At 37.6% G+C, this 26,139-nt stretch overlaps 1 protein-coding gene across 3 annotated transcripts in view; it reads right to left on the reverse strand.

Moving 5' to 3' along the window:
• Window positions 1–25,694, reverse strand: part of TFPI (tissue factor pathway inhibitor) — an 81,292-nt gene extending 55,598 nt beyond the window's left edge. For 2 of the 3 annotated variants that reach the window (XM_026094510.2, XM_026095037.2), the window contains exon 1: window positions 7,008–7,074. In XM_026094510.2, the coding sequence (XP_025950295.2) occupies window positions 7,008–7,059 (52 nt within the window). In that variant the 5' untranslated portion in view covers window positions 7,060–7,074. Of the gene's footprint in view, window positions 1–7,007; window positions 7,075–25,675 lie in introns of those variants that run through there. The other variant, XM_026094811.2, reaches the window with a different exon arrangement.
• Between the last annotated feature and the right edge of the window lie 445 nt (window positions 25,695–26,139).

Consider the following 26,139-nt stretch of genomic DNA (forward strand, 5'->3'; position numbering starts at 1 on the left):
AATGCAGCCAGCTTACAATCTAACCATTTAAATTGATTTTATTATTGAATTCTGGAGAACCTCAAAATGCAATCCAACAAGACTTTAAGAATCTAACTGGTTCAAAGTTTCGGAGCTATAAGCTATTATCTTATTCAAGTGTGAGGAGGAGTGAGGCATTTTCAGTTTAAATCAAGCATTCAGTTCACATACCTTAAGACATTAGCCCGTAAACCACCTGGAAATTTTCATTGTTGTTTGATATTTGTACAGTATCTAGAACAGTGGGAAGCTCCGACATATTTACAGATGGTGAATGATTAATACCAAATGCCACTACAAAGTAATATCCATCACATCTATATTTATTTCCTGTTCTCAGTCCTGAATGAGCAAGTCCCTTTATTGGACCAGGCTGAAATCTGTCTTTCTTGTGATCTCTCCAGTTAGGTCATTGTGCCTCTGTCTAGATATTAGTTTCACACAAGTCAGTAACACTTTATTTTTTAATAAAAAATCGATCAAAAACATTCTCTATTTCAAGAAAAAGGTAAGTACCAGCTTAAAACTGCAAAAATCAAAGTACATTCAAAGTCCAATATCATGCTGTTTCAAAGATGTTCACTCAAGAGAAGACTATGGCAAAGAATATTTTGTACACTGTAATGCTGAAATTCACAATGTAATACTAATAAAGTATGTGTCAAGCTCTTCTGGGACTAATCTAGACAAGAAACCCCATCCAAACTCACCAGGTAAGACTTACCACAGATGACTGCTATTCATCAAATTATTCACTACTAATACCACTTGTTCTTTCCTGAACAGAGAAATGACTTCAACTAATACGCAGAATTCAGAACATCTCTTACGCACAACAGCTTCATGGCACACACAGAAAGCAACACAAAAATGGATTCTTTGCAAGACTGCCTGTGTCAGGAGGTAGGAAATGGAACATAATGCCTTCACAAGAGTTTTCCTTTGGGGACTGATCTTTTCAAAGTGAAGAGTAAATATCTGAGATGCTAACCCACCAAAATCTCTTAAGCATCTGTTTAATTAAATACATAAGTAATAATACTGAAATAAGGAAGTATTTTTAGAAGGAGAAAAATACTTAACAGGATGATACATAAAATTGTACTCGCTACTGCATTCTTGTTTCACCAAGCAAGTTCAGACACGTTGTACTGGTCAGTAACTGGATGGATGAATTGACTGGAAATCTGCCCGTAACAGTTGTTTAATAGAAGTGAATTCAGTTAATGTCAGTACATGTGAAACATTTACTTGATGTCTCAAGACAGTAAGTATGAAGTACCATTAAACTGTAAAGAGAGGTGAGCTAAAGACCACTGCAAATAACAGCTAGAAATTACAAGTTAGAAAATACGCAATTAAGCATTACTCTGACATTAATCTCACTGCTTTAATATTATAATAACTAAAAAAAACCTGTCTGTTTGTAGGAAAGAGGAGAGCTAAGTAGACATTATATGTGTAGAACTTTTTGGCTGCAGACTAAGGAGAAATAGTTTAAAAGGAAGAAAATTCCAAGAAATATGGTAGGGGAAAAGTGAAAGAAAACACTGCACAGTGGACCTGAATTCATCATTTATGGATACTGATAGGAAGGAAAGTGAGTTAATAAAATGGGATGATTATATTTTAATATAAAAATACATAGTGTTTATCAAAAGAAATAGAGCTGGCAGCATATGCCTATAACAAATGAGCACAGAAACACAGAAATATAAGTCTAAATGGAAGATGACATACACATGGGCATTAATATTCTAGACGTTGGTTTCTGATTTTCTAAACTAGAAAGATGATCTCTTTTTTAAGATAGGTGATCTATTTATTTCTTCCAGAAACTAATATCCCAAATCCTAGGGATACCAGATCCCCTCTTTTGAAAATCAAGCAATGCAAACGAGACACCGATGGAGACATCTAAGGACAGAAATACGTAGGAAAGAGCAAATCATACAAACCTATTAATGACCATACTACATGCTCAGTGTATTCTCTCGCTGTAATGACCAAATCCTCACAGCATATAATCATTTGGACATAGTGCCCTGCTAAATCAGCTACTCAGACATGACATCGCAGCTGGCTTACATCTGGCCAAGCCTGGGCAAAGGAGAGCTGTGCCCATGAAAATATAAATCTATGTCTTTACTGTAATGACCATAACATAATGATCCTGCATCACTTATTAGAAAAGCAGTATTTATAGGTTCTTCAACCATCCTAGGAAACTTCACAGGGATTAAGTACATCCCTTCTACAGCATAGTTCGATACAATCATTCAGAATACCCAGGGAAGTTATTTGAAATGTGTGGAAATTTGCAGGGTTTTCATGGAAAAATCCAAATTTAATTTCTGCAAAAACACAGTTTGTCAAATGGCAAATTTTCAAATGGCGAGTATCTCCCACTGAAACATTCTGACTATATGAACAACTTTTTCATAATCATTATGAATTGCAATATAAAATCAAAAACCACCATAACACTTATGGATATTTTTCTGAACCAATACTATGCAAGGTATATACATATTTTATTTACATATGAGACTTCCTTCTGATGCTGATTTTGTGAAGCTTTGTAACAATACATTTTTTTGATTAAACATCATTGTGAAGCAGGATTAACGGTTGAAATCTCCCTCCACCTTCCCGGAATTAGATCATTATAGTGCATGCAGAGGAGGTGGATTTTTTTCTTAATAAAGCTTGGGTACTCCTGGGAAAAGAAGATTAAGAATTACTCCATATTTTCCTTTGATCCTCTGCAATCTCTTTCCAGTACCATACAAACCTCCTCTAGATTTTGTCAGAAACCTGACAGCTTATTTGATTTCTCTACTGCATGTGGGTCATTCTTTCTGCTTGCTTAGGCTACAGAACAGCAGAATGCCTGGAGCCCAGATATTATAGTACAACACCCTGCTCTAATACACTGGATAACTATTGTTCTAATGCAAGCATACATGTTTCTTTCACAGAATAACCCTCATACAACCAAGCTGAGATTGCTTGCACCTTTCTTCAAGGAAGCTCTTTATATGAATTATTTGTAATAATCCAAGTGGTGAAACAGTTTCTCCTCAGCACCTGAATGTAAGTTGAATACAGGATTCTTACAGTCACCAGAGTGCTTTGTGGGACAAAGGAATGAATTAGATTTGTGCAAGGACAATTAGCGACCTCGATCCAACAGGAAACTTGCATGTTTTTTTCCTGAGACAATAGTGAGTATGACTTTGTCCTAATGTGATATGAGGTGAGGAGGACAGCAGGCCAAGTGAATATGCACAAGAACTCTGAATTCAGGTTATTACGACTTAGTTGCCCCGTTGCTGTTTCAGCTGCTTAAAAATAACCTAAGAAGAAACAATTTGTTCACAGGCCAGGCTGTGATTGTCATTTACAAACAGAATATGTTTTAAGCAGTCCTTGCCATTCAAAGATAATACATAACATACAATTATGAAGATATTCAGTTTATCTTAACAGTACATGTATTTCAGGAGGACTTACAATCCATTGTTTTAGTGCAAAAACCACTACACTGGCACTGTGTGAAAAAAAACACACACACATCAGAAGCAACTATTCTGTTGCTGTGCTTCTATCGAGTAAAAGATACACAAGCAAAAGATCAGAGAACATTTACTGCAGTAGACAAAAATTAAATGAAATGAGTTTCTGAATGACAGTTCATTATTGGCTGCTGTCAATCTGGTATTTGTGCTATAATTTGTCTTCTGATTTAAACTTGATAATGCTTAATGTAGCTAATGACAAAGTAAAGACAAAATAATTAAAATATCTATACAGTTTTAAATCTCATATCTTTCAATTAATGATAGAAACAGAGCTGCAATGCAGCACTGAAACTGCAGGTTTTTTGCACGGGATAGGCCATCTCTCACTGAAATACCCCCTACTTTAAGCTGTGCGCCTCAGGAAAAAAAATGAAAATGTAGCAATCATCTTGTTGGCCATTCAGTACTATCGGACTCAAACCATACTATACAAAAACATCTTACAAAATTTTGAAAACGTGCAAGATTTCTCACATTATATCATTACAAACATAGCACTATAAAACAGAATACTTTTTATTCAGCTGTTTATTTCTCAATAAGAATTTCCATGAGGTTCTTACAGCTGGCTCAGCTAAAGTAATTTTTAAAAAACCTGAAGGATAACTCTGGTTAATTGGCCACTTCCAATCTGAAAGAATATTACTCTAAAAGCAAATGTTATTGTTTTTGCATTTTACTACTCAATAGCAGATTAAAACAAAACAAAACAAAACCCTCAAATGCTCCATAATACTAAGACTCTCTGCTCTTCCCTTAGCTCAATTTGACCTTAAGTAGCCTGTAGAGTTTACACAGACTTAATGTTTATCCATATCATCTGTCTGGTCTAATGTTTCCCCATATACTATACATTTCATTCTACAAGGCAAGATCTAGCTTGCAGCTAGGAGTTCAGATCAGATCTGATTCTATATATAAAATAAAAAAGATGAATAGAAACAAGCCTGATGGTGAACCGTTGAACATCAAGGGCATGCTCAGAGACACAGATTTTTTTTCAGACAGGGAAATGGTATTTCAGTAAATCACATTTTGATTGGCTATCATCAGACTAAGCTCTGCCTAAGCTACAGCACAAATGCAGTCTTTAATCATCACAGCCAAAACCGTGCAGTTTGTGAGTTGGGAAAAGGTCTGGCAAAGGACTCAGCTTCAAGTCTGGTGTAACAACTTCAGAGAGGAAAACAAATCTAGTGTTAGATGCTTTCACCATGTGTACATGAGGAATGGGAATGACTAAGAGAGTTAAACGTGGAAACTCGCCTAACTGTTCATTCTCTATTCAGTTTAGTAGGGACTTCAGCCTGAAGATTTCAGATTTAACTAATGTTTAAATATTTTTCCTTGTTTTTTTTTTTAATACCCTTTTAATTTGACAGTTGCTGGAGAAACAGCTGACATATACACATGAAATACCAGTTTGTGTTGTCTCTTCATCATATCTAGAAATTCAAGTAAAATTCACCCAAACTAGTTTGCCTTTAAAAGACAAATGCTTCATTGCAATCATACAAAAACTAAAATTTATACAAAAATAATAATTAAATAGAATAAACAGTCTACTTGGAAGTTACATGCAAAAGAAAGTAAGTTGCTATTAGCTTTCTTAAAAGTTTTCCATTTAAAATATTTTTGATGAAAAGCTGAGTTTTCATTAATACTTTTTCTTCCTGAAATTCTGGAGCATACTGGCATACATAGACTACAGCCACAAATGAAAAGACAGAAAAAAGTTATCTAATCTGAGAGCCAGATTATTCCCTTCCTTCTCTCTCTGCCCAGTGAGTAAACACTATAGTTTGTGACTGATTTTTTTTCTTTTTTTAAAGTCTGAATTGTATCTATCCAACCCCTTGGTCAGGGGATAAGCCGGGTTTTATGAGGTTACACTGAGTAAACAAAAGAGACAGGTCTTTCTGGATGGCCAGAGAAAAAGGAGGAAATAACTCCTATAATTGAAAAAGAAAGTAAATATGCAGCATTATATATTAAGAAGCAGCAGGTTAAAAATATCATTAAATTAGAATCCATTTAGATTGACTGATACTACTTATTTTTAAATAACCTTTTCAAGTGTGCAACATTAAAGGATTGCAGGAATAACATGAGGTTTTTTAGAATCTATGTACCAATTCAGGACTTTGAAAAGCCAAACCTCGTTAAGATCGATTTCAGTGAGATACAACTGTGTAATTACTAGAACAGGCTCTCCCTTAGTTGGTGATATAATACAAAGTTTTACAAGACAAAATAAATTAGAGACAGAAAAATGGAGAAGAAAATAACCATTGGTATCAGGATAGGTATAAAGTGTAACTGCTGAGGAACTAAGAAGTTAACAATCAAATAATCCTGAAGGGTCAAAGTACAGCATAGGACTACTTTGCATTAATATGATTTGAAAGTAAGAACTGTACATAAGCTTTCAATCAGCTTGTAATATGCAAATTAAAGTTGCTAAAATGCAATTTTATTTGCAGACAAAATGTGATGTAAATGGAAGTAGTCTTAAGCAAATCAAATCAGGTCTGTCAGTGTGGACATGGCCAGCCTATGCACTGCTTGCTGCATGCTTAATGAGAAACAGCTGGTGGCCAAGGAACTGAGCAACTTCTGTGCCCCAAATCGCTCAAGCAAAGTAAGAGAGAGCTTTGTAATGACAGAGTTCTGGAGAACTGAAGGAGAGCTTTAAGAACTTATCTCTCAATGGAATAATATGCTATTCATTTCCAAAATCTCCACAGCACTATACAAATATACATACTGTTTTAGCAATGCAGAGTGGAGAACTAGGCCCACATTCTGTAACTTGTTATTTTTACAAAGCATATTTTGACCAATGTACTCACATTGCTGGCTAGTTATGAAGAACTACATTCTTGATGTATAATTAAGCTAAAAGATAATTCTTTAACTCTTCCCTGGAACCATTACACAGTTGTTTAAGTAGAGGGTACTGTGAACTTCAGTAAACTTCACATTTATGAGGCAAAGCCTCACTGGTTGTTGCTTGACACTATTAATGAGAGCAAATCACTCAGATCAGTGTTAAAACAGCTTGGTTGGCCAAGAGGCAATTTTTTACACTCTTTTATGATCAGAGAGAAATATGTTTTAATTGCTAGGCTTTTAACTAAAGATAATTAGACAGTGAGTCTCAGTGATCGTCAAACAATGAATAAAGAAACATCACTGCATGTCATGCCCTAAGAAAAGGGAAGATACTGACAAACCCTGCTGGCACAGAATGTTTAAGCTTGTGGATAGCAAGTATGGTATCTTAAAACATGTCTCCTACAAGACTAACAGACATGATGAGTTCTACAACACAATTACTATTTTTAAAGCCTCATTAATGCTGAGACGTTAAACCAGAAGTAGAGTAGCTCACTTACTGACCAAGGCTCCTCTTTAACGCCCCTCTTCCGCAGAATCTTGGACTACAGCACATAGTTCATAACATAGGTCAGATCCTAAATAGGCTCCTCCCTAGCAGGACTCTCCTACTCCACTCGCAGCAACAACTGCTCCTACATAGGCAGTAGAGAATTTAAGGAGAACGAGTACTTCTAGTTTTGGTCTGAAAGGAGTCATAGACTCTTGCTAATGAATAACCTTGTCCTTTTTAATCTTGGTGCTGTAAGGACCATTTAACTGCTCCTTTACCACTGTGTCCTCAGGGAGAATATTAACTGTCAAACATTTGTATCTATCTGTAACAAAAGCTGCAGCAAGCATGGGCTGCTAATTCTTCTTTTGGTTTTTAGGGAATAAGTTGACAGCCTACATATTTCTATTTCTGTTTCTTCCCTTCTCCACTGTCTCTTCAATACCTTTCCAAGCCTGTTTTTTTCCGACAGAAGTTCAAATAACGACATTTACACCTGGCACTTTTGCCTAGAGAACAAACACAGCACAATATTAACAGCAGCAGAGAAGTAAGAGTTCTCTAGAAATGGATGATATCTGTTATGTAACACTACAAAACATCTAGTATGTTGAAATATCACTTGTTTCAAAAACACCAAATACCACAGTGATGCTTCCTCACATCATCTGGCATCAATCTTGTTCCTATTGGGGGGGGGGGGGGGCGGGAAGGGGGCAATTCCTTTTACAGTTCTGGCAGTTCCCCTGACTATGGCACTTTTTTGTGGTCAATAAAGATACAGAGATAGAAAAAGTGTTCATCCTCCCCATACTTCTAATAAAACAGGCAATACACTAGAAAAACATGTCACATGCTTGAATTGGTGCCAATGGAAATCCAGAACCTTGTAACAGAAATATTTCAGAAAAGATAATATAGTATGTTTAACTAGCTTAAATACAGCTCAACAGCAATAAAAGTCAAAAGCACCAACATTTCATTACATTTAATAACTGCACAGTCGCTACTGCAGCCTTTAACAATAGATTAAAAGTAAAAATGAAGCCAATGAGATAATAAAACAGTAGTAGCTGGATTTTTCTGAGAAGAGTTTTGGGGTATTTTTATATTTGACAATAATAATTCTAACTGTCAGAGTCAATAATTTTTCATTTAATTGCCAAGAAATCATTGAAATTAACACACACACAAATCTGAGCAAATACAGAGTTTATAAAACTTACAGATAATAACAAGCCTGGAAATTAAAACCAGATATTTGGAAGTAGAATAAACAAAGTTCTTTAAGAAACAGAAAGCATGGCAGAAACACAAAGAGAATTTATTGCGGCTCATGCTCACAGGAGGAACTTTTTGGGATGCCTACCTTTTATCATTGCTATTTGATAAGAGTTCAGCTGAAAAGTTTCAGCTTGCAGAGTTTCAACCTGTGTTTCAGTTTGTGTGTCTGATATCTAATTTTCTTATTAAAATGCAATCTGTGTTGCTAACTTTGGGATTTTACCTACAGTGTCACTAGACTTTCAAATTAACTCCAAAGCAAAATGCTAAGCTTGATTTACTTATAAAATCCTTGGTATTTGGAAAAAGTAATAAACTATAGGCTAATTGAGATCACATTTTTTTAAATGGCCTTTATTTTTTGTCCATAGGTCACTGATCACCTCAAATGATTTCTGCATTTGATTTACTTAAAGTGCAGTAGAAATTAGTCACTAATGCTATTTTATGAGGAAAAAAATACAGTCAAGAATAAAAGCTCGAATTTCAAAGCAAGGCTTAATACCTGGGCCCATATACTGTTACATTTCAGTCTTTAAGCAGCCAGTGTACGTACTGCAGGCAGTGTCGATGTAAATTGAAAATCATTAACACTGTCTTTACCATCTACCATTTTAATGGGAGTCCCAAACCTAAAGGACATCTAATTTTCAACAAAAAAAAAATTGTCCGTTAGTTCTAAAAAGCCAATGAGTAAAAGGCAGATCAAATGTTAAAAATAGATTTTAAAAAATGCAGTTACGCAAGCCTTCTGCTTTCCAACATACAAACAGACGCCATATTGTTTAGGTGATTTCCAAATGTGATGGGGCTTTCCACGTGTGATTCATAAATATGCATAAATATTGATACAGACTATGCCTTTGAGTTCTGAGCAAATGTTATTTGATCAGAGTGCTACTGTGAGCTTTGACAGTAACATTATGTACCACCTACTGTAAACAGCTATTTTCTAAGAAAAAAAAAAAGAAAAACAGAAAAAAACCTTTAGAATTTATTTCTTTGAAAGTCATTTAGAAGTTATTTCTTTCCATTTTGGTTCCGTGAAGTTGGCAGGAAGATTCTATTTAGTTCAAAGATGTCTCTTAGTTAGGCAATGGTGTAGAGTGACATATGTATCAAAAGGAAAGTAAAAATTATTTAATATTCCTAATGAAAGTCATAAATTTAAGCTCTGAGAGTAGTAGCTCCAACTGAGATCCTTGTACCCTGGAGAAAATATTGTGCCTCTCCCACTATTTACAGTCGTTAAGAAAAGAAAAGCAGCCACAATCTCATTATGTTGTCTGTAAGCATGTCAAATTGAGAGCACCGAGGCCCTGAAATTAAGAACCTTGTGATTCACACTCTCAGCATACTTTCCACTCTCAATGGAAAGAACACTGAGCATTTATTGGGCAACATACCCGTGTAGGGCCTTGGAAAGTTTACATAGTCAAGTGGATTGTTTTTTCACCCTCAATAATCAACAACTAGTTAGTGGTATAACAAATGAAGTCTGTTTGGAAACTGAATCACTTCCAGATTTAGCATGAAGAACATGACATAATAATGAATTACTTAAAATAAAGCATAGGAAAGAATGGCTCACGTAAAGGAACAATCGAGCCATGTACTATGCTATATGAAATCCATGTACACCAGTTATTTAAAGTAAGTGCTATACACCAGAAAATCATGAATGCTGCAGACAGAGTAACACTTCAGAAATGTGCAAAAGTTCCAAAGCAGGTTCCGGCATTTCTTTTCTTAGAAAAAGACAGCACTGAGAGAAGCCTAAAATAACATAAATTGAAAGAACAAATTTAGAGGAACAGATATTCAACATGAAGAAAATGAAAAAGGAATATAAATATTAGCACTAGTTTCACACTGAATCTCTGTTTTCTTCTCATTATTATCAGCTTTCCACATTTTCGGTTTCACTTCAATCTGTCATTTTTCACATTAGCAACAGTATCAGCAGAGAAAGTGAAAGACAGAATACCAAACCAATTTACTCTTACATAAACATAAAAAGTTGTAGAAGCCCAAAGGTTATTTAAAACAAGTGGAAGACATCAATGTGGGGAAACAGTCAACAGCAATCAGCATCATTAAAATTGCTGAAGTACTGGAAAAAATACTATAAAAGAGTGTCCCTCCTTGGTGTCTTATTCTTCCTTTTTTATAGATAATCTTAACAGTGTGATAGAGATAATTTCATGCTCCAAAAAAACCTTCCACTGTCACTACTTTCACTAACATGAGGCTGTTATCAATGATATCAATAATGATTTGCTGGAGGCAGATATATACCCTCATGTATAACAGTTCTATATTGTCTCTCTTCACTGTCCTCATATAGGAAAACAACCAAAATATAGAGGTGAAAAAACATTACAGAAGCATGAGAATAATTCCTGCTGAAGGCCTGGGCCCCTGCGGTCACAAGCAGATGGGTCTATCTATAGCAAACCAGCCAGCCTTCAGCACAGTCAGTTCCAGAATCATGGAACTGAAAAATGGCTTTGCACCAAGCAAGCCAGTAAGATTTTTCCCCACTGACTAAAATGAAAGCAAGATTGAGCATTAAAACCCCAGTAAAGTGTACCTTTCACAGATTAAGCACTGGATTTGGGCTACAAGCCAAGGGATCTATTATGCCCTCCCACTGTTAAATGATCTTATGAATTCTCCTACTGTGTTGCACACTCGAAAAAATAGCATGCTTAAATTCTGTAGAATGTATTTCCTCTGCTTTGCAATTAAAGCAAATATTACAGTTTCTATTTTTTCTTCTATTATCCAAGGGTTACTTCATCAACTAAAAGATTATAAAAGATAGAAGAAACAATTTTGACCATCTAATTTGACTTTCTGCATAATTCTGACCATAGGATTTTATTAATTCTTTCAATAAATGTAATTACTAGCCATATGGTATTTTTAAGATACATATCAAATCTTTATTTAAAGACTTAAGTTAATGAAGAGTGTCCAATTTACTTTCACAAATACATCCAGTGGTTGATAATCCACACCACATGCATCTTTTTTCTAAAAAGAATATTGTACTTAGTTGCCAAAAAGATGCTTTTATGAAGTCAGCTTTCAGAAATTTCTTCCCAAGATATTTTATATGGACCAAGACAAAATCCTCAGCAGATAGCAGTATAAGTTTGATTGTTATTACAATACAACTTCTATTTCATTTCTCATCTTTATTCTCCCATTTCCTCCCCAACCGATGGCCAGATAATAATGAAAGTTATGAGAAGTACAACGACTGGCACTACCTATTCTACCAGAATCCTAAGCATTTTTCAAACTAATCTACCAAAATACAAGGGCAAGCAAGACAAACGTGCTGGCTACAAAAGACTGTAGTAAATAGGACTTCTATAATTTTCTGTACATGCTAAAGTAGAAATCACTCAAAAGTCAACTGTGCAAATAGCAGTACTGCCTGCATTATGGACTTCGGAGCAATTCAATTCAGTCCAGTTCCAAATAATATCTACTGAATGGCTGTTTAGCTAGTTCTGTGATGGAGTGAATTTCCCCCCTGCAGGTAATTGGCCAGATGTAGATGACATCCTGCATAATAAAACAGACTCAATATTACTAACATTTTGACAGGTATTTTACCTAAATTGGAACATAACACCAAAGATTTTCCAACTGTGGAAAGGGAGGAGAAAAAATATATTGATGCCTTTTGCAACTTTCACTTGGGCCACAGAACCACAGAAAACAAAGAAGAAAGACTATAATAATTAAAATGTCATAGTGATTATTGATTTCTCAGTGCAAATCTGAAGCTATACGACCGCTATATTATAAGATATCGATGCTATGTTCTGTCAACTTCCTTATTTGTTTTTCAGATATTGCAATATCTCTTAACACATACATACATACGAAAGCCTTTTTGTGGCTCACCACAAAAAGGAAATAAATCACTTAAAAGGACTTAGAAAAAGGAATGTGAAACTTGCACATTGTGCTTTGTGCATCAAGATAAAAGTTTTGTGCAGCTGCCTATGTTAGGGCCGGAGAATGGAAATGTAGAAGGCACTTCAGGTTCAGGTGGCACTATAAAGATGACAAGAATGGAAACTTCCTCAGCAAATGAGGTTAGCAAGACCAGTGTCTCTTGACACATCCTTCAGTGAGAGTCTGGCATGGGTTGCTAGCAATTGCATCTGGGTACCTTAGGTGGCACAGAAAGGTGAGGAGATGAATAATAGCAAAGAGACTGGGATTCCTAAGGGAACTTGAAACAGAAGCACACGTCTCTAAAGAGTTAATAATCATTCTGCAACAAGAAGGGGTCCTTTCACATCCCTGTCTGCCTTGGACTACGGTTAGGATTAGAGAAGAGAAGATAAACGAAAGAATAGGGTAGACTGGGGATGAAAAAGAAAAACGAGCACTGAAAATGCCTTTCTCTATTTTGAATGCAACTTACTGCAGAACCTAATGTAGTTCCCAGCCCCTCAGTAAACCAAGGGCTTACGTTGAGGAGTGGCGTATGCACCAAGAACGAACAAGAGCCATAAGGAGATTCATTAATTCACCAGTGAGACACACTATAGAGATCCTTGCCTTCCTCTCTGGCTAGGGTTTGGGTTAGAGTTAGAAAACCAAAAAGGAGAAATACAAGACACTTTCTAAGAATGGGAAAGAATGGGAGTTGCCATAGAAAATGCAGATCAGGAAAGTCTCGTCTTTCTTGGGCAGGGGTCTGGCATGGACTGACAGCCATTGTGTCAGCAATGGAATTGAATTCAGGTCAATGTGGAACATGGACACTAAAAATGGGGTAGATAATTGCTGCCTAATGCAATCTGAGGGCTCAAAGCATCTATTTCCTACCCATTACATTTTGTTCAACTCTGGCAGTTTCTGCCACCACATCCTACATTTACACAACAACATTTTGTATGTCTTCTCTTTATATAGTCCCCACAGCCCTTATGCAATCTGAGTACTTCCTGCTGGATAAGACAATATTGGGAATATTCCTCCAATTTTACCAGACTACTCTGGCAACACAGGAACCCTTAGCTACATCTTAAAGCTAATCCTATTACTGCTTCTGCTCAGATTGTAGCCAGCTATGCTACCAAACTCCTTCCTCTGATATACATGTAGGCCAAGACAACCAGAGTTGATGCCTTCGGACCAGTATTTCTGCCAGAAGTGCGAGAGCTGAATGTTACACGTTCATCTGAGACATAATGGCTTGTGATCAATATACTTCTTTCTCTTCCTTTCTGAGGCAAAAAAACGGTTGCTTTTAATAACCTTGATAACTTTGATAACCTTGATTTACTTTTAAATAAATTTTCTTGCCATCCCTTTATCTTTGAGGCTGCATTTACATCATTCTCTAACATGAAACAGTAAATGAGAATCCTCTAGTGACGTTCTCTAAATCACGTTCATTTAATATGCTTTGCTATGCTCTCTCTTACCCCTCTTCTATCTAAAGTGAACGAGCATATCTTTTTGATCTCTTCTTTTAGGGAAATCTTTCCTTGCTTAATCTTACTGATTGTCCTCTTGTATCCTGACTGAGAGTAAGTGAACTGGGCACAATATTCAAAGCGAAGGATACCTTCAATTTACTATGTTGGTGCTATATTTTCATTCATTTTATCCCATTCTTTCATCGGTACAATCTAAAATCATTTTGACTCTTTACATCTTATTTTCTTAGCAACATATTCTTGGAACAACTTGTCATCAGCTTTCTGCTTCAAAGTACAGTTTCCACTTCCCTTTTTGGTCCACAAAGCCCTTGGCTTCACAGACCAATCCTGGAGAACTACTGCTGATGGAACTGACTGTTACTGTTTTAAACCTTCATCTAAACGTGAATATATTTATCACCTATTACTTTTTGGAGTTTTTAGGGCACACTTTAGACTTCTCTGCATTTTTTTTTAATCAAAGCAACAAACAATAACAACAATTTACATAAGATTTGGGAACCTCAATTACATACTGAGTAGCTTCAAAGCACATGGCACATGTTCCAAAGAAATGAATTATAATGCAACACTACGGTCCATAAATGAAGAGGTGATCTACTAAAACTTAGCTTTCTTAGGTGCAGGCAATTATTAAAAAGACATGATTAAAAATGAGTAATGCTTGCAGTATCAGAAAAATACATTAGGATAACCTGTTTTTCCTTCAAAAATGTTTACTAATATAACTTGATACTCGAAGAATTACAAGACAATCATATCTTTCTCGTACCCTCAAGTAATGAATCTGTCTGTTTTTTTGCAATATATCTCATTTGTCTGTCTCTGACAGGAAAACTCAGAAACCAGAGAGCATCTATGCAGATGCATCGGTCAGTCAGTGCACAGCTCACTGTGGGGCCAGAGCCTAAGGGCAGGTTAGTAATCATGAATTTTACTGAAAACATGAAATGGAAATTTTGCCATGAAAACTGAATATTCCTCAAAGCTCACTGTGACAATGACTCTAAGGAACCAATCTTTATAATCTATACTACACTGTTGAAGTTCTGTAACAATATTCAGCAAAATTCAGCTTCTAGAAATTCACCCAAGCAAAGCACAAAATGTTATCCCCCCCTCCTTTTTTTCTTCTTCCCCATCAGATGTTCACAGTTTCGCAAAACCAGAAAATTTAAACCAGCTAAGTAGTCTTTTTCTTAGATCCAGTTATGTATCACAAGGCTTCAGGTTTTGGTATACATTTTATATGGCTTATCCAAGACATCACTTTGACTTAAGATCTAAAAAACTATTTAAATCGTACATAAAATCTGGGCACTCACTACAAGATCATCTAGAAAATATGAAAATAAAATTCTCTTAGCGCTGGCACAGTAACGCATTGCCTATTCAAAGAACTCATGCATTTGTTGCTTTTGAGATACTTTCTCTCAGAGACCTAGACAACTTGAGTTCTCATCTCTTGCTCATTTAGAAAGCCAGAAACTGCACTGCTCTTCCCAAACACCAATATATGGAACCATCCTATATGAATATGCAGGACAATTGAACTTGTACTAGATGCTTAGAACTCTCAGCCACATTTTCCAAAGTTCCTGCAGATGAACACAGATTGTGTTTTTATCAGTAGAAATACTTCAAAAAGTATAACATATCTGTCTCTGAATAAAGAGACGATTTCTACTGTGGAATACCTTCTATTTGTCTCCCAGCACTTTTTTATACAAAAAGGGACAGAACTATGCAAAACCTAGGCTATTTTTGAAAACTGCATTTCATTTTAAGGTTTCTGTCATGCTCTGTTCATTCAGTTTCATACTAAATATTCCTTCAATACAACAGAGTATTATAACAACATTTTGGCTTAGGGACAAAAATCTGAAATATCCACGTGTAGCTGCAGCTAAAGAATTGTCACACACAGTCTCTACTTTTGAAAAGACGGAATCCATTTCCTAATCCTGGTCACAGATCTAAATACATTTCCTTTAAATGACTGTAGGTGGTGCTGAAATACAATTGTTACCAAAAAAAAAAAAAAAAAAAAAAAAAAAAGTGACAGTCATAAAGTAACACTGTAGCAAAGCTACCCATGAAGACAGATAGCCCCTTTGGTAAGCAGATTTACTTCAGTCAAACGTGTAGCTTCAGCAGCACACACGACTTCAGCAGCAGATTTACTTCATTCAAAAACCTAGATGAACTAGAAATCAGGTTCAAGTTCACTATGGGTGTTTCCTCAAGTACTTAATACAATCAATTTTCTCATATAGCATGCCTTATAGTTCTGTTTCCAAGACTGAAGCTGCAAAATATCATTTTTTTTAAATTTTCTTGAAAGTGCCCAAAAATAACAACATAAACTGAAATTCTAGGTGTCATGAATATAGTGTAAGCATCAAGGGGGGGGGGGAAATAAAAACAATCCCACAAGTATGTTTCTAAGAATTTCCTTTTCAGGCTGCACTTTTCATTCCAATGTTCGTAATTTTTGCCATTTAATGTAAATTATGACAATGTAACTACTAATAATAGCTCCCTGGACATCAGCCCAGTTAGCAGAAACAGAGCAGAACTAACTAGCTTCTCCACAAACATATAATGGAAAAGAACAAAATCTTTGCCAGGCATAATTAACATTTGGACACATCATAATCAACACCAGATGCATCCATACTTTCCCTTTTTAAAAAAATACATAATCATTCCACATTAGGGGTTATTTATAGGAAAATACTGAAGTGTTTGCAATCATGAATATACTTTCTGGTTAGAAACATAGTTTAAGCCATTTCTTGCAATGCTAAGACTTTACACTTAATTTTAAAAGGCTGAATAGAGTTTGGAAATTACAAATCTTCAGAAAACAAATTACAGTAAGAAAATAAATAACTTTCTTAGAGTACCTTATTTATCTTTAATTTTTGTAATAAAAGGTATGTGAGCAAAAATTGGAGAGAATAATAAAATGTTTATAATGTTGACAGGTTATTACATACGCAACACAAGATATTATGGGGAAGGGTCCCTTCAGTACCTGAATCCGGCTTCCCCGTTTGAAAAGCAGTCACAAAACAGAAGTCTACAGAATGGCAAATTGCCTTTCCCTCCTCCTGCAACATACACACTGCAAGCCACAGATGCACCTTTCATCAATGCACCACAACAAACCTAAATAAAACAACGCAGAAAGCTACATCCATCCCTCCATGAACAAGAGAGCAAGAAAGAAAAGATTTGACTGATATGTTAGGTTCTGAAAAGAAAAGGAAGTTCATTTGGTTAAAAAAAAAAAAGTATGTGAACTATCATTTATTTATTCCAGCTTTCCTTTAACTGCAAACTTTCAGAGAAGAGTAGTAGGCAGGAAGGGGAGTTCACACAAAAAGGAAAATTATTTATATTAGAGTACCTATGTACAAAAAGATACAAGCAAGCCACTCTTTCACTGGGCATGTTCTTTTGGTTAAAAAGGAACCACTCATGGTTTATTTTTTTCTACCATCTCCCAGATATTAGCTTCCTCCTCATGGCTAAATTTGAAAGTTTTAAATAAAATGTAACACAACTAAGATGTAGTAAGCCAGCATACACAAACAGGTTTAAAATGGAATATGAATTCTACAGAGACAATACCATTTCTAGAGTTTAGAACAAGAGCTTGTATTAACATGAAAGGACATTATCTGCAGGCTTAGTTTTCAAATGAAAATGTAAGCAAATGTCGTTAAATCTGACAAGGTCGTGACACTGCAAAAAATTTAAAATCTACGCAGGATGAACAAGTAAGCTACTTCCTTTTGCAAATCAGCTATTTTTGCCCGGTTCTCTTTATTGATCTTTTGGGGATTAGAAGGCTGCTTTACTCTTTACTTGTTCCCCTGGAAACCTGGTTTCCTCATAGTAAGTGAATTGTAAGCATACTGTCGTGGGAACTCTTTCCATGGCACCTATGGAGCAAAGTTCTCACTCTGGCTTTTTTAACAATTCAACAGCAAGAGCTGCAGGGCATAAACGGTAGTAATGTAAACTGTGGTGACTGATGACTATTTCTTCCCTCTATAAGTCTTTGCTTCCTAATATTTTGCTGACTATGGTGTTATATATTTCAACAGCAAGAAGTATTAACAAATTTGTAGTAGTAGAGAAAAGTAACTCTTCAGAAAAAGAAACAAGAGAAGGGTAAGCAGTAAAGGCCACTAACTACTCTCTGACACTTGATAAGCATCTTTAAACCTAGAGGAAAGCAAGAACCTGAATTACACTGCTTAAAGAAGCTGTTAAAAGCGGGACTTTCTGGTAGTAACAACAATGCTCAGTGCATTATGCCCTACACAAATGCAATGACTTTGGAGGAGCTGTCTTCAAATGTAGCCTCTTTGTATCCACTTAGCAACTTTAATGAAAACAGGCAGTGTGACCTGTGTATCAACATCTATTATTCTTCTAGGGTTTACATTTGGGTATCGTACTTGCTCTGTCATGACTCAGATTGCTAGCAGCAAAAAAGTTAATATAAACCTTCCATCCTCCATCAGAAATATTGTTAATATGCTTGTATGTAATCATACTTACACTTAATTATACTTCTATTAAAAAATTTGATTAGTGTTCAAGGTAATATGAATGAGTCATTAGATTTGGTAGAGGCGCATTATTTGGCAACATCTAGATGAATTATTAGGAAAGCACTTAAAACTCAGGTTGCACAGGCTATAGTGCTAATGGATGCTCTGGAATAGCTCACATTACATAAGCAGACAGCAAAGAGTCAAAATGCAGACATTTTTAATGATCTGTTTTATTAATTGAGATTGCAGGTGAGTATTATTCTCACTAAAATCAGAAAAATCTAAAACAAAAAAATCCCCAAACAAAGTAAATTTCAAGCCTCACAGACTCAAAAAGCTCTACAGTAAGAATACAAAATACTACCTTGATGTGTGGGAAATAGTCCAGTGAATGACTCATCTTTGTTCACATGAATCCTATCTACAATATATCAAGTTTTGCACATACCCCACATTAACATGTTTTCAAATAAGTGAATATCTGTATGATTTACTGAATTTCTGCATATCTTCTTTATCTCAGATCCTGTAAGGTGATAAACGAGCAACTAAAAATACAGGGGAAAATGGTCATTTCATTTTACATTTGGCATCTTTCAAGGTCTCCTAACTTGCATGTTTAGTAAATTAATATACAACCTCATCCTCCTATATGTATGATTTCTAGAAATCCATAGAATATAACAAGTTTGAAATTGAGAGCAAATCCCTCAAGTGCTAGGAAATGTTGTTTTTACTATGGTTCATGTAGCTTTACCTCTGCTTGTGCAAATCTGAATTTGGGTCATATATTCCATTTCTCATAATGCCACTATTTTTCCCCTGCAATTTTACATAAAAATAACTAGTGCTGTTTTACCAAACAATGTAGATAGAAAGCTAAGTTTGTCCATCTATATAGTCCAGTTGTATAAAACCGTGACTGACTTTGGCATAAACCAGTCTGGTTCCTTTGATATGAATGGAAATTAATGAAAATAAATGTTAAATTATATAAGTTGGAAACCTGCTCCAGTGTGTTTTATCAGTTTAGCATATAAACTACCTGTGAAATTACAACTACGTGTTCTAAATATACCCTAAAAAGCCACATTCAAAAACTGGCCATGCTTAGGTGCAACATCTGCATAAAAGCCAGTTTGGTTATGTGAACTGTATAAATGGCCAAGACAAACACCATACATTAGAGTGTCTGTGGTAATCTGGCACAGCCATATACCTCCCAGGGTTCATAAACACAGCTTCAGAGACTTAGAGGAAGTTAAATTAGCCTCATAGTTGTCTTGTTTAAATCAGTTATTTATAAACTATCCTTTCTCTGACTTGGCTCCTCTTTCAAGTATCACACATTATATGAATGACTACTTCTCACTGTTTGGCCCATTCTGTGTATCCTACTCGCCTCTCATAGCGTGTCACTTTTTTGCACTTCCCCACATATTTGAGGTGGGAAAAGAAAACATCTAGAGAATATGCAGTCATTCAGCTGAGAAGTTCTGAGAAGAAACAAGAACGTTACTACAACCAGATTTGAGCCATCAGCACTGAAGCTGAAACTTTATCTAATCTCCCACTGTTTTTCCAATTACAAAAACACAATAGTATTTTCATTTGTCAAATTCTTACTGCAGACAGCTAAGAAAGGCGTAAGGATTCAAGGTAGGTTCAATAATTCAAGATTTCATTCACTACTTTTTTTTCCAAGGCTCCCCAAAGCTGCTTGGCACTAGAGAGAATTGACGTAAGTTACGTTCCTAATGTGTGCTACGTATAGGTCAGAATCCAGATTTTAAGCCTTGCCTAATTTGTACTGTCAAAAAAAGTCTAGATTCCAGCTTTGTTGACACAGGCTTTCAAAACATCTAAGGGCCAACTCCACATTAATACCAGGAACAAGCTTGTGCTTTTTGTTCTTCATACAAGCTGAATGAGCTACCCAAGGCTTAAAACTATTTCAGATACCTTGTGTTAGGGGCATGAGCACATTCTCCCCACTCCTGGGGTTTGGCTGCCTAAGCTCAGGGCAAACTTAGGGACAGCACAGCTGGTGACCTTGGACAGAGCTGCTGAAAAGAATAATAGAAGCCTCAGTGAGGGTTGCCCCTCTTTCCCTTGGGAGCTGCTTTAAAGCTAAGGCTCTTACCCTTGGCCTCTACCTGAGCTATACTGCAGTGGTGGTGGAGCCATGCCTGTGCCTGCCCATGGACTTCATTATTCCAGACCTGGACCTGCCAGCCAACTTCATACCTGACTCATCATTGACTCATTGACTTCATACCTGCTTCATCATTATGAACCTTGCCTTGTGTTCAGTGACCTATGTCTGGCCCTGGTTACTCTCTCCAGACCCCGATTTGCTGAGTTGACTTCCCAGCTTGACCTCAGACCTGCCTTATCGCTACAGACTTGTCCAATGATCCAACCTCTTAGTTTAACCTGGTTGCCATCACCATGCCTGCCCTGCTTGCCTCACTCAGGCACTGTGGGACTGTACCATTTTGATGAGGCCGCTGCCCCTGCCTGCTTTATCTTCATGCTTGACTCCAGGTGTCTCTTCCCTTGTGGAGCAACCTGCCCTTTCTGCTCCCTGACACCTTGCTGCATATTTTTTCCAGGGGGAGCTACATGTTACAGCTAGAATGCATGTTACATCTAAATGCCCTCCACCTCTAAAAGGTGGATGTCCTGTTCTCTCCTTGCCATCTACCTCTTTTTCCTCTTCTTGTATCCAGCAATTGCAGCCACTCTTCTCTTGCATCAGCTCTGCTGCTTCTCTGGCCTCACTCCACTTCACTAATAATGAAGAAAACCAACTCTGCAAGAAAAATGAAGTTTTCCATCAAGGTAAAGAACTGAACTGGCTCAGCAAAGGAATGAACAAGTTTTCTCAGGGAAGAAGAGATGATCACATATCCAGATGGATGTGTGAGGGGAGGAAAGAGAAGGCAGGGAAGGGACTTTCTGCCTTTGGTGACAGTAAGCTGCTACACTGACTCCACCAAAACAGCAACTTAACTTTCAGTTTCCTTGTTTCACACTGTATCTTAGTTCTCCATTTACCTTTGGCTAACACCTAAATCTCAACCTTGCAAGTCTTCATAAGCTACTAAAACTCTTTAAAATGTCTACTCTGACACTGAAAAACAGAAGAACTCTCTGCAGTTTTAAATTTAATTGCAGCAGAAAATTAGCAGAAGAATGCCTTAATACAGCAATGCAAGAGCCAGTCAAAATTAACAATTTAGTAATTGCAAAGCTGACAAACACTTCAGTTCATGTCCACGCTAACCCTCATGTCTCCTAAACTCATCAGTGACTGAGTAATCACTGACCCTTTGAGTTTAACCTGTTATTTTTTGATATAATGACTAGTAGAAAAGCAGCAAATGCCACTGGTTGTTCTTTAGTAATATGCTAACAACACTTATTAGGCACTTACATAACTAGACATTTATGTAATTACTTAAGAATACCTGCAGTGTGGTACATGCCTGTAATTTCTCTGTGGGAAGGTATATAGGATGCAAGTCCTCTGGAGCATGTGGGGTTTTTTGACAATTTAAACTGATCTAAGCCATCACTGCTGTAGGTTTTGTTTTTTAAATGTCCCTATTTGAAGGTTTCTTGCTCCCTGTCATGAACTAGCACGAAATATGTTCTGCAGAATCAGTTATCTGCCTTTTCAGCTCCCTTGAACAACATAACAGAGCGATGACAAACACACAGCCCCAACATACACAATGGGGCATACAGCAGGAAGTAGCGTTGGATGATGGCAGGACTGAGTTAGACTGGCCTGAATTGCTATGGAACTACAGCCTCAGGCTACACAACCAATTTCAGACACAAAATGCCTGAGGTGCCTCATTTGGCAGGTGCTGAAAGCAGTCTCAGCCTGCAGTCATGTTGTTAAAACATGGTGCCTTGGTAGGCTAGTTCAATACAAAGGCTGTTATTTGTCCGTTTCTGTTTCCTGAGACACCAGTTCTCCCCTACACTTTACTGCACAATCTCATTTCTTTCAAGATCATAGCAATCATTTTTTCCCTAGACATATCCATTTCTTTTGCCACAAGATACATGCCCAGGAAAAAAATTTTATATGTATTTTTTCATAAGAAATACAACCTATCTTCACAATTCCTATTTTGCTGAGGGAAATTCAGGAAAATGCTTCAGCTTCACCTACCACAGCACAGTTTAATCTGAAGTAAAAGTGACAGATCAGTAAGTAGCAGGCCTGGCAAAGGATTCATTCGTGCATGGATGGAAGCTCAAAGCAGGTGGCCTAAATGGCAATGCTATTTAAATCAAAGTGGAGAAAGAAGGGTGATGAGGAATGAAGAAAAGGATTAGTATATTCTGGGACACTGGAAATGAGGTCCAAAATACTGAAAAACTATCACATGTCAACTGTTTAAGACACTATTTATGGGATGGAGATGAAAGTACAGTAACTGATCTTCTTACCCTCCCTCCTTTCCCCTTCAGCATAGTACTGCATAACAACTATGCCTGTTTTTTTTTTTTTTTTGGTATTGCTTTCAGAAATATCCTGAACCTCACATCTACTTTTTCTGCATATCTTCACTCCAAAAACTTTCTACATGTCTGATCAGCAGTCCAATAGAGAGTCATACTCTGCTCTTCAATCCTCCTGCTACCTTGCCTACACTTATGCTACATACAATCATCAGCTGCTGAATCAAGAAACTGGTATCAGCAGAGGAAAACAGCCCTCAAAACGTGACAGTACCAATGGTATTTGTTAACAGAGCAGTTCAGTCACATGAATTAAGAGGTGTAACTACTTGTAACTTTTTCTGAAATTCAGATTGGCTCATAATGTTATTCATGCCATGTGTGAAGGGGTGTATACGTGAAGGCTGGAAATTTTGGAGTTTAAAGTTCATTATTTAAGGGAACAGCAAAGTCACTGTAAGAAAAACAGGCCAAATTTCCCAGACAGAGGACTTTAAAACACTTTCTCTGCAGAGTTTAACCATTCTACTAACTAAACACAGAATAAAAATGATGTTGTTCAATACAGAATTATTTTACCAAATGTAAAAATTAAATTTAAAGGTACACTGACATTTCATTAAGGTACAAATTCAGAAGATTTTACTTCTGCCTAACATGCTAACCTCAGACTGAAGCTTGAAGCTGATATTAATGTGTTGACTACATGTAATCATGTCTATTAATGGTTAAGCAGCACTGTACAGAAGTACAGGAGAGGCCAAAATTAAGATAATTCTGTTAATTGTCATGTAGCCTGATAGTAGCTGTTGTGAAAAAAATAGTTTTGTCTTCCGCTCTGTAAACATCATGTTTTGTTCAGTCTGGCCATGACTAACATTTTGGAGAAAGCTAGCCATGACACCTAAATTTGCAAAGCTTTAGAGTTGCTATACAGGAAGATTCCATAAGGGAAGAGGGAAAGACTGCCCATATAGCCAGGGTTGATGAAGCAATAAAACAAACAAAACACCCAAGGTTTACCTGCCTGTCTCTTTTCTCCCATTCTAAAAAATGCACACAGACTGCTTCTGCAGCCTATTCTCTTCTTGGAGAGACAGGGAAAAAGCAAAGCGCAAGTACCACACTGTGGTTATTCCTTTAACAGCTCCATCCAGTAGAATCTACCGGAAATCTTTAAACGTCATTATCTAATCCCATCAAATCTGTTGGAGGAAGCTCCTAGTAGTGCTTCCATCAGCATGTCATTTGATCATCAGTAACCACAAAGTCCAAGAGAAAAATTTAGAAGCAGTGGCTTTCACAGGCTGCCCTGGTGGGATGAGGGCTTTCCCAAGCTGCCTTAGGACCCACTAGTGACCCTTGTAAGAACCACCCGGGCAGTATTCCATGGATAGTTTTACTACTAGTCTTAGAAACCAGTAAGCCATCTGTAGCCAGGTATTGTATTCCATTCTAATGATTAGCCACAGCCCACGTAGTTTTGTTTAATGCACTTACTGTTCAAGTCTCAGTCTTTCAGGACTAGATATAGAAATACCCTGCTTTATACAGCTGTCTCTTATGTTGAATCCGATGACATAACTCAAGTTTTAATCCATTCTATTATTTCACATTAACCTAGACTGAGGTCAGACTGTTGTTGTGGCATTATGGTTACTGACGCAGAAGTTGGTTTACATTCCAGAAGGACTTCTGACAGCTTATTTAAAGCTGTTCACATGTTCAAGTGCTTCGTTGTCATTGTTTTTAATATTTTTTAAATCATGATATTAACATCTAAACAAAGAGAAGTTTTCATGCTCAAAGTTGGCCCAGTGGAAGGAGAAGCTTTTTTCTTATCTTCAAAGAGTTTATTTAGCAGTTTACATATTTGGCAAACAGATGCTGCTACTCTAATTTATTCATAACATACTATGACGATGATATCTAGAGAGGCACAGAGCAGAGTTGTTTAATGCTAATCATCCTGTATCTCTTCTGCTATACATGTATTATGGTTGCAATATGCAAAAAAAAACATTGTGCCACTGGCAGCTACTGTTTACATCCATTAATGAAAACATCCCCTTCCCCCCAATATTTTTTATAAGGCACAAAGCAGAACAAACACACGGTTTCTTTATGAACAGTGTAATCCAAACCTCGCACAGTTTTTATATCTTATCAGAAAGCAGCGTATACAATATCTAAATTATTTAAAAATTTGGTTACTCACTACCCACAGCAGTTAAGTCACGGAACACAGCTAACAAGGTCTCTGCAATTGCAAAAGGCATCCCTAACGTTTCCAATATTTCAGAGAGCCTCTGTTCAGCGCAAACCCGACCTGGAAGCCACCACAGCAGACAGCTCCTGCAGCTCCCACCCACCCACCAGCTGTGCCTGCTCCAGTACTTCAGACCAGTGCTCCTGCACCAGTGCACCCTGAGTGATGGGCAGGACTGCTCTTCTGAAGTTGATTTCTAACACAATCATAAACACAGTATTTTTAGGCAGCATCAAAGACATGAGCAAACTGCTGCTTTTTCTACCCACTTAATAAAAGGTGGGTCATACAACCGTGCTATTGGCAAAGCACTCATCATTTGCCCCGCTCCTTCTGTAACACCACATTAATCTGAAAGGAAGACTACTAAACTTAAAACAACCCTCGTTTTTAAGGTAAATACAGCATGTCCTGAAAGCACGCCCTTTTGAGCCCACCGAAAGATGTTCACGTCAGGGTGGGACATAAAGGCTCCTCTGGGGATGGCGTCCCTCCCTGCTCACCTGCCTCCAAGCCCCGCGCCGCACCCCCCAACCGCCGGCCTAACCGCCGAGTAACGGCTGCCCCGGCGCGCGGCGCAGCCCACTCACCTGCCCCGTACTAACCCGAAGGAAGACGAACCTGAATTTAAGCGGCTCCTCGATGGCTTAAACCGAGCCACTCGCGCTAGAAACGCGCGCCTTCCTTTCGGGTTAGTACGGGCACGCGGCTCCGGGTACTGCCCGCCTGCCCCTCCCGGCCGTGCCCGGTATAACGCGGCCCCGGGCTCCAGCCCGCGCCGCCGGGGCGCTCCTGAGCGGCGCCCGCAAAGCAGCGAGCACAGCGCTCACGGAGAGCGGGCGGAGACCAGGAACAGCACGCGAGGGCCAGGCAGGCCGCCGTGGCCGACGCGAGGCTGGCAAGACAGGCGCAGAGCTGCGAGCAGGAGGCGCCGGAGGTACCGGGCTGTCCCTGCGCAGCCCAGGGTCGCCGGCTGCTAACGCGGATCTTCCCCGGAGGCTGCCTGCGCCTGCGTCCGAAGCGGCAGCACCCACCAGGAGGGCCTGCTGCTGGA

The sequence above is a fragment of the Dromaius novaehollandiae genome, chromosome 7 (assembly GCF_036370855.1).
Source record: "Dromaius novaehollandiae isolate bDroNov1 chromosome 7, bDroNov1.hap1, whole genome shotgun sequence".
NCBI classification, from domain to species: Eukaryota; Metazoa; Chordata; class Aves; order Casuariiformes; family Dromaiidae; genus Dromaius; species Dromaius novaehollandiae.